At 47.7% G+C, this 8,167-nt stretch overlaps 1 protein-coding gene across 1 annotated transcript; it reads left to right on the plus strand.

Annotated features, from left to right (window-relative positions):
• The first annotated feature begins 594 nt into the window (after nt 1–594).
• Nucleotides 595–7,975, plus strand: cdr2l (cerebellar degeneration-related protein 2-like). Its single transcript, XM_040006212.1, has 5 exons — nt 595–1,307; nt 3,295–3,407; nt 4,994–5,142; nt 5,440–5,604; nt 6,487–7,975. Exons 1-5 carry the CDS (start codon nt 1,229–1,231, stop codon nt 7,421–7,423), a joined length of 1,443 nt encoding a protein of 480 aa, XP_039862146.1. The 5' UTR covers nt 595–1,228; the 3' UTR covers nt 7,424–7,975.
• The last annotated feature ends 192 nt before the right edge of the window (nt 7,976–8,167 follow it).

An 8,167-nucleotide genomic window follows, 5' to 3' on the forward strand; every position in this document is an offset into this window, starting at 1 on the left:
TACGCTGGAGCCACTATCAGGGACAAACAGAGACTGCAGCGTGTTGTGCGCTCTGCTGAGAAGGTGATTGGCTGCAGACTCCCATCTTTGCAGGACCTGTACACCTCCAGGACATTGCGGCGTGCAGCTCGGATCTCAGCTGACCCTTCTCACCCTGGACACAGTCTGTTTGACCTGCTCCCCTCAGGCAGGAGGCTCCGGTCCATTCGCACCAGAACCTCTCGCCATAAGAACAGTTTCTTCCCCTCTGCTGTTGGACACATGAACAATAACCATATGACTGTCCCCGCCACTAACACATGACCCTACGCTGTGTCACTGCATCATTCCATGTTTGGCACTGATCACCACCTGCACTCATGTATATATCTTTCTACGTAGCACTCTTAATTCTTATTCTCATGTATATATCTCATGTATATCTCATGCACATATCTTTCTACGTAGCACTTTAATTCTTATTCCTACTTTTATTTTTTTCATGTCTATTTAAGTGCTATTTATGACACTATGTTTGCACTGAAGCACTGCAGCAATTTCCTAATGTTGTAAACCTGCTCAACATTTGGCAATAAACCCCTTTCTGATTCTCTACTTGTTTCAATTTCCGCTGGCCCTTTTGGCCAGATCTCTCTCTTGTAAGCTTTGGATAGTGGCCGGATCAATCAAAATATCAATAGTATTGATACGAACGCTGATATTGGTATCAGCTCAATATCAATATTTGCAGTACTGCACAGTAAAATGGTCTGTTAAAAAAGTCTATTAGCCTCACTGATCGGGTAAAAACAGCACTGAATTCGTTAAGGGAACAGTAGAAGAAGAATCTCAAAAGACTAACGTTGCAAACAGCACTTTTCTCCCACAGCACGTAAACGCAGCACCAGCAGCGTTTGGTTACTCGGCTGCCGCCAGGCTGCCAGTCTGCGTCCGCTGCTGCTGCTGCACATCAAAGCCTGAAGAGACACCGCGGAGACGCTGTCAGCCTCCTCCAACCTGCTTCACGTCGAGGCCGCTCGGATGCGGGGTGCTTCATATCTGCGGACGCTTCGAGAAGAAAAAGGAGAAGGAGCAGGTGCACCGAAGTCCCCGCCGCCGAGATTTCCTCTCTCTGAGTGATTGGGGGGGGGAGCTGTTGTTCGTTGTCACTTCCGGGCGAGCAGTCGGTACCACCGGCAGCTCACATCGCCGGCGGAGGAGGAGAAGAAGAGGAAGTTCGGCAGCATCGATGCTTCGCGCGGGGAGGATGGAGGAGTTTGTCACGGAGGAAGAGGAGCCGTGGTACGACCAGCGGGACCTGGAGCAAGGTGAGCCCACTCCTCCCAACCCCACCCCTCTTCTATTAGCAACCGCTGGCCCCCGGGTGTTCATGCATTTAGAGGTGGGTGGAAAACCGGGAGGAGGTTGCACCTCTTAAAGGCAACTCATGCACGAGTTGGAGCTGCCTGCCCTTCATCTCATCAATTACTCCGATCCTGTCAGCGGTGGTTCGGACAGCAGTCCTCCTGTCAGACTGACTGAATGTCTTCCTCTCCTCTCCTCTCCTCTCATCTCATCTCAAGCTGTTTTTCTCTCTCAAATCCATCAGCCCACTTGCTGTGGAGCTGCATGACGTTATTTTGGGTGTATGTTCCTAACAAAAAGGTCAGCACAGTGTGTGCAGCAAATCCCCAGAACTTTGTAGATATTTGAATAAAATGAAAGAAGCAAAGGCAGCAGCTCAGACTGTTTATTGTTGCTCCTCCTTGCTGCTGTGTGACCAGCCCTGCCAGAAAAATGGCTTTAAAAGGCTGCAGTTTCACTGAGAGTGCGTCTGAGGAGAGCTGTGCTCTGGAAAGCCTGCATCCTCCTGCAGCAGCATCACCCCATCTCCTGATTACCTGCTGACCCAGAGAGCTAAAGCAGCTTTGTAGCGTCATTGTGCAGCGTGCATGGAGAGGCAGGTGGATTTGACTCCCTGTGTGTGTGTCCATCATCAGAATTTCATCTCAGCATTATTCAGCATACAGACTAAAGTCATTAGCCCCCCCAACCCCACTCTGTCCCCATCCCGCAGGCTGATCTGATTAGGGAGCCCCAGACGAAGCCTCCTTAGTGGAGATCAGAGATTTGAGGCTTTTCGGGGTCAGACTGGAAACGTAATTACCGTCGAGCTCTCACTGTGCCACACAAATACACTGCGTGCACTTTAGAGCCTGGCATCATTTTGCCCCAGAAATGATGCTGCGTTATGCAACTTTTCTGCTGCCGGATCTACTATTTGGTGACACCACCCCCCTCGCCTACCCACCCCCTACCTCTGTGTGGTTATTAGAATCAGGCAAACATGGAAAATGAGTCCTGGCAGATGGTGTGGTTAGTCCTGCAGCTTCATCTGACCTGTGAGGGGGGGCCTGTCGCATGAGGAGTTAGAGTTCAGTCCCTGTGATGAGGATGACTTTCTCAGCAAGGCCTCCTGCACAGAACTCAGAAGTTATATAACAGAAGACTCTCGGCACGTGCCCGCCACAGGGACAGAAGCGGCGCCGTGACTGTGAGGTGCCGTGCGAACTCTCCTCCAACGCCTCTTCCTCAGCTCATTAGCGCTCTCCGGTTCAGGCTGGAGTTTTGCTATCTCTTCTGTCTTGTTGAAGCATGTCCTTGCCTCCCCTCGCTGCGTTTCAGGCGACAGAGAGGATGCACAGCGTGCACAAATGGAGCTTGTTAAATATATTAGATAAGGCAGAGGTGTTACATGCAAATGAGCCCAATCGGCTCTAATCTTTTGGGTTTTACACCTGCAGTACTGCATGCATGCAGGCTTGTGTTTTTATCCTCTGCGTTGGGTTGAAAAAACACTCCATTCACTGCTCAGTAATGGATGTCAGTGCCTCTCTGTCTCCTCCCGTCCCTCCACTCCCCCATGTTTGTTATGAGCTCCAAGTATACAGAGCCAGCAGGATTCTCCTCCTCCTCCTCCTCAGTCCAGCTTGTTTTTATCCACCAGAGGAGGATGAATAATGGATGCTTCACGCTGTGTCAGAAAATATCAGCAACTGTTAAGGTGTTGTCAGAGCTCAGGCTCCTGCTGTGCGCACGACTGCAGGCTTTTATCAGCATGATGTGAAGAGAAACCAATCTGCAAGAAAACTATTGTGATCTTTAAAATAAATGCACAGTAATATTTGGTGCCTGTTCTCTTTATCTTGGTTTTCATTAAGTCATCCACAAACAAGCCTGAACAACTGGTTTTAGCCGTAAAGCCCTGAGAGCGAACTCTGCTTATGTCTGTCCTTCTCTCCCATCTCTCGTCAGACCTGCATTTGGCAGCGGAGCTCGGCAAGACCCTCCTGGAACGCAACAAAGAGCTGGAGGACTCTCTGCAGCAGATGTACATCAACAACGAGGAGCAAGTGCAAGAGATTGAGGTGTGCTACTCCTGGGCTGCTGCCTGTCTGTGTTCCTTTCCTACTCAGTTATGGTGTAAAGTGAGGGGAAGAAATGGCAGAAAGCAGCACGAGTGTGTGAGAAGAAAAAAACAAGTGCAGAATGCGTCAGCCTCTTCACAGCTCAAAATCTGCATGTGGTGTTAGCGACGAGGCTCACCGAGGGTAAAGTAAACACCTGATGAGAGCCTCTGAAAATGTATTCTCAGTCTTAGAGATAGACACACAAAGTCTATGTATCGAATTTTGGCGAAACCTGTTTATAAACTCGTTAGCCACTATATTAGGAACACCTTACTAGTACTGAGTTGGACCCCATTTTCCTTCTGCGCTGTCCTAATTTTTTGTGGTACAAATTTCAAGTCAAGTCAAGTGGCTCTATTGTTATTGCAACCATGTGCAGTGATACAGTACACAGTGAAACGTTCCTCCGAGGCCATGGTGCTACATATGACATATAACAGGCAATCTACACAGCGCTGCGTAAAGTGCAATGTGCAAAAAAATGCAAAAAAACAAAACAAAGACAGTGCAACACCAACCTGAACAGAACGATACAGACTCAACACAGTGCATGCACAACAGTGCAATGGAAATGTGCAAAAGACTGAGCATTGTGCAAAAAGCCACTTTTTGTGGCGTGTGTGTGTGTGTGTGTGTGTGTGTTAATCCAGTCACTGAGTGTTTGGGAGTCTGACAGCTCGGGATAAGAAACTGTTTCGCAGTCTAGCAGCGAGGGCCTGATTACTCCGGTATCTCTTACCCGAAGGCAGCAGGGTGAAGAGTGCGTGTGGGGTGTGTGGGGTCCTCCACAATGCTGGTGGCTTTGCAGATGTACCAAAGTGAGGTGACTGTGGAGCCCATTTAAGTACAGTGAACTCAGTGTCATGTTCAAGAAACCAGTTTGAAATGATTAGTTTTGTGACATGGTGTGCTGTCCTGCAGAAGGTGGGTACACTGTGGTCATAAAGGGACAGGCATGGGCAACAACAATACTCTGGTGTCTGTGGTGTTTAAACTATACTCAGTGGGAACTTATTAGTGCAGTGTGCAATTTTGTGACCTTGTGTAATTTGTAGCCTCAATTTCTTGTTCTTAGTTGGCAGGAGTGACAGCTGGTGTGCTCTTCTGCTGCTGCAGTGTTCAGAGATGCTCTTCTGCTTACCTTGGTTTTAATAAGTTGCTGTGGACTTTCTATCAGCTTGAAGCTCTATGACCATTCACCTCTGACCTCTGACATCAACAAGGCATTTTCTCCCAGAGAACTGCCGCTCTTTGTTCTGACCATTCTCTGTAAACCTTTAAGTTAGATTATTAGATGTAGATTTTCCAGTGTTCTCTAACCTTACACTGCAGAATTATGTCTCACAGTTTTGACTGACACTACCCACGAGATGAACTTTTAACCCATATCAACCTGTGTGAACTGTAATTGTATAAACGTGTGTATTTGGGTTAGTTTGCATTCTTTAAAGTACTTCTACCATGTGCTCCCAGGACCAGTCTGTTCTCCAGATGTAAACCATTAAGATCCTCTCATTTTAATTGCAAACATGCGTCTCTTGCAGTACCTGTCCAAGCAGCTGGAAATGTTGCGGGAGATGAACGAGCAGCACGCAAAGGTGTACGAACAGCTGGATGTGACGGCCAGAGAGCTGGAAATCACCAATGAGAAGCTGGTGCTGGAGAGCAAGGCGTCGCAGCAGAAAATAGACAGGTGACCCACAGCTGCTTTGAGCCCACGCTTTCACTATACGTGGTTGGCCTCTGTGGGAAAAGCAGCGAGCCTGATGTAACAGTCACTTCGTAATCAGCTGAAGAATGTGAGCCTTGCTGCGCTGACAGACCACTCCCTCCACCTGAGCAGCTGGTTTTAAAATAATCGGATTTAAATAATCAGGGATTAAATTATGTTATGTTGGTTTGTAACGCTGAGTCATTCCAGCTTTGAGATAAAGGTATGGTGTAATCAAAATGGAAAAAATCAGTGATCTGTGTGTGTGCATGCCTGCAGGTTAACCAGCACCATGGAGACCCTACAGAGCCAGGTGGACAGTCTCACAGCTCGGGTTGAGGAGCTGCGAACTTTGGAGGAGCTGAGAGTCCGCAGGGAGAAGAAGGAGCGTCGCAAGACCATCCACTCTTTCCCCTGCCTCAAGGAGCTCTGCACTGCTCCGAGGTCTCTGAGTGTCAGGAAATGATTGGTGTCTTTGCTGTCTGTAACATAGAGCTAACAGTAACCGTAACATGTCCTATGTATGCAAAAAAGTATTTCATTTCTTAGTTTTTTTTGCATATTTGTCGCACTTTTTTCCAGATCATCAAACAAATACTAGACAAACATAACCTGAGTAAATGCAAAACATAGTGTTTAAATCATGATTTCATTTATTTCATTTATTAAGCGAAAAAGGTATCCAAACCTACACGGCCCAGTGTGAGAAAGTAATTGTTCCTTAAAGCTAATAATCAGTCATTGTCAATGAGTCTTTCACATCTTTGTGAAGGAATTTGGACCCACTTTTCCTTTTTTTTTAAAATTCAGCCACATTAGAGGTTTTTTAGCGTAAGCAGCCTGTTTAAGCATATAAATCTGATTGAAGTCCAGGCTTGGCTCCAAAACTTTCACTTCTTGTTTCTTAGCCATTCAGAAGTGGACTTGTTGGTGTGCTTCAGGTCATCGTCCTGCTAGATAACCAACCCAGTGAGGCCTTGGTGTGGCGAGTGAAACCGAACTTTTTTTCTTTCCAAAAAATGTTGTTAATCACAGTTAATTCCTGACTTAACAAGAGAGGCAGTTACTTTTCCACACAGTGCCAGATAGGCTTCAGTAGCTGTTTCCTTATAAATGATGAAGTCATCATCTAAAAACTGAATTCTGTATTTGTTCGGGTTATCTTGGTCTAGTATTAAAATTAGTTTGATGTAAAACAAAAAAACCAGAAGGACTTGAATGCTTTATCACTGGACTGTATTTATAGTGTGACTGTGCAGTGTTTGTACATGAAATTTGAATGAGATTGGCCACAAACGCAGCTCACTGAGTGTTTTTTCCTGTAAGGTATGAGGATGGTTTCCTGCTGGCCAATCCAGGTAGCGTGGACCTGGCCGAGCGACAGCCGCTGGATGAGGAGAACGACCGTCTGAGAGACATCGTGTCGTCGCTGCACTCGGCCATGGCTGCAGAGCGGTCCAAGCGGGAGGGTGCAGAGAGGGAGTGTGCTGCTGTGCTGCAGGAGTTTGAGCGCCTGGAGCAGCGTCTCCTAGGAGCAGAAGGATGCCAGCTGCGGGTTCAGGAGTTGGAAGCTGAGCTCCAGGAGATGCAGCAGCTCAGGAAGTCCAGGGTGTGTCTGATTGGTGACATGGAAGACGGCCTAGAGAATCTGCTCAATAACGGCCCTGAGACTGACACTCCAGAGGAGAGCCCAGGGCAGGAGGACGGAGGCGAGGGAGGTGCTGGAGAGGCTGGGCAGCAAGGAGGACCGGTGAGAAAAAGCTGCAGCGACACAGCCCTGAACGCCATCTCAGCTCGTGACGCAACAGGTAGACGGCAGGGGAGCTACGCCCTCCACGCCAACGGCGTGCGCAAACGGGGCATGTCCATCCTGCGGGAGGTGGACGAACAGTACCACGCGCTGCTGGAGAAGTACGAGGAGCTGCTGGGGAAGTGCAGGCGTCACGAAGAGAGCCTGTGCCACGCAGGGGTGCAGACCTCGCGCCCCGTCTCCAGGGATCCCTCCATGAAGGAGTACAACATGGCCGCAGCGGGGCCTTCCACCTCCGGAGACGTCGTGATCGCCGCCGCCCCTCCTACACCCCCTCAGACTCCCTCCACCCCTGAAGCCCTGGAGGGGATCAGCAGGCAGGTGGAGCAGGTGGACAAACGGCTGAGCCAGAACACGCCAGAGTACAAGGCGCTGTTCAAGGAGATCTTCTCCCGACTGCAGAAGACAAAGAGCGACATGAACACGAGGAAGAGCAGAAAGACTAACAAGTGAGGCACAGATGAGATACTACAAACATCTCAGTTTACCAAACTGTTTAAAGGCTTCTCATTTAACCGTTTGGCCACCCTTCACTGCTGTATCCTGTTTCACATGAAACTGCCAAAGGGATGAAATGCTTCTCCTGACTGTAACTGACAAACTATCTGAACGGAGGGTTTTGTTGTGACGTCGTTTGTAACTGATGCAGAAATGACTCCGTTTATTTTGCATTTATGATAAACACTGAAGCCAAATAACAGGCCAACTTTCAGAAGCTTTAAAACTTGCAGCATTTACAGCATGCATCTGGCTGATAACACAAAAAAAGCTAAATCTGTCTTTGAGAAACAGGAATCGCAAGCTTTTGAATGGCTCAATGAGCTTAAAGCTTTTTGAACTCACCGGATGGCACAAAAGTGTACCTCCTGAACAGGCGGCGATGCTTCTGCATCTTTTTCAGGGATTTATTTCATCATTTCCACACTGTGCTGCCACATTATCCAACTTGTTCCTGTAATAGGCTGTTTTAATGTTTCCTGTTGATTAAAATAACTACTGCATCAACCATGTTCTCCTTTTTTGTTTTTGTTTAAACCTCTGCCAAGGTGGTTTAAATAGATGTTCTTGTTACTGCTTGCATGTGTGCTGCCAGTCTGTCTGTAAATGCAACAGCTCGGAAAGTTTTGAATGAATTCTGATAAAACAGATCCATCAAGCTCAACTTTATGATTTATTAAAAATCAACAAAAAGCCTTG

The sequence above is a fragment of the Simochromis diagramma genome, unplaced genomic scaffold (genome assembly GCF_900408965.1).
Source record: "Simochromis diagramma unplaced genomic scaffold, fSimDia1.1 OVJJ01000510.1, whole genome shotgun sequence".
NCBI classification, from domain to species: Eukaryota; Metazoa; Chordata; class Actinopteri; order Cichliformes; family Cichlidae; genus Simochromis; species Simochromis diagramma.

Excerpts from the sequence above, each read along its gene's own strand:
- cdr2l (XM_040006212.1), top strand. The coding sequence starts at position 1,229 with ATGCTTCGCGCGGGGAGGATGGAGGAGTTTGTCACGGAGGAAGAGGAG. Across the intron at positions 1,308-3,294 it reads CCAGCGGGACCTGGAGCAAG|ACCTGCATTTGGCAGCGGAG; the intron begins GTGAGCCCACTC and ends ATCTCTCGTCAG. Across the intron at positions 5,605-6,486 it reads GAGCTCTGCACTGCTCCGAG|GTATGAGGATGGTTTCCTGC; the intron begins GTCTCTGAGTGT and ends TTTTCCTGTAAG.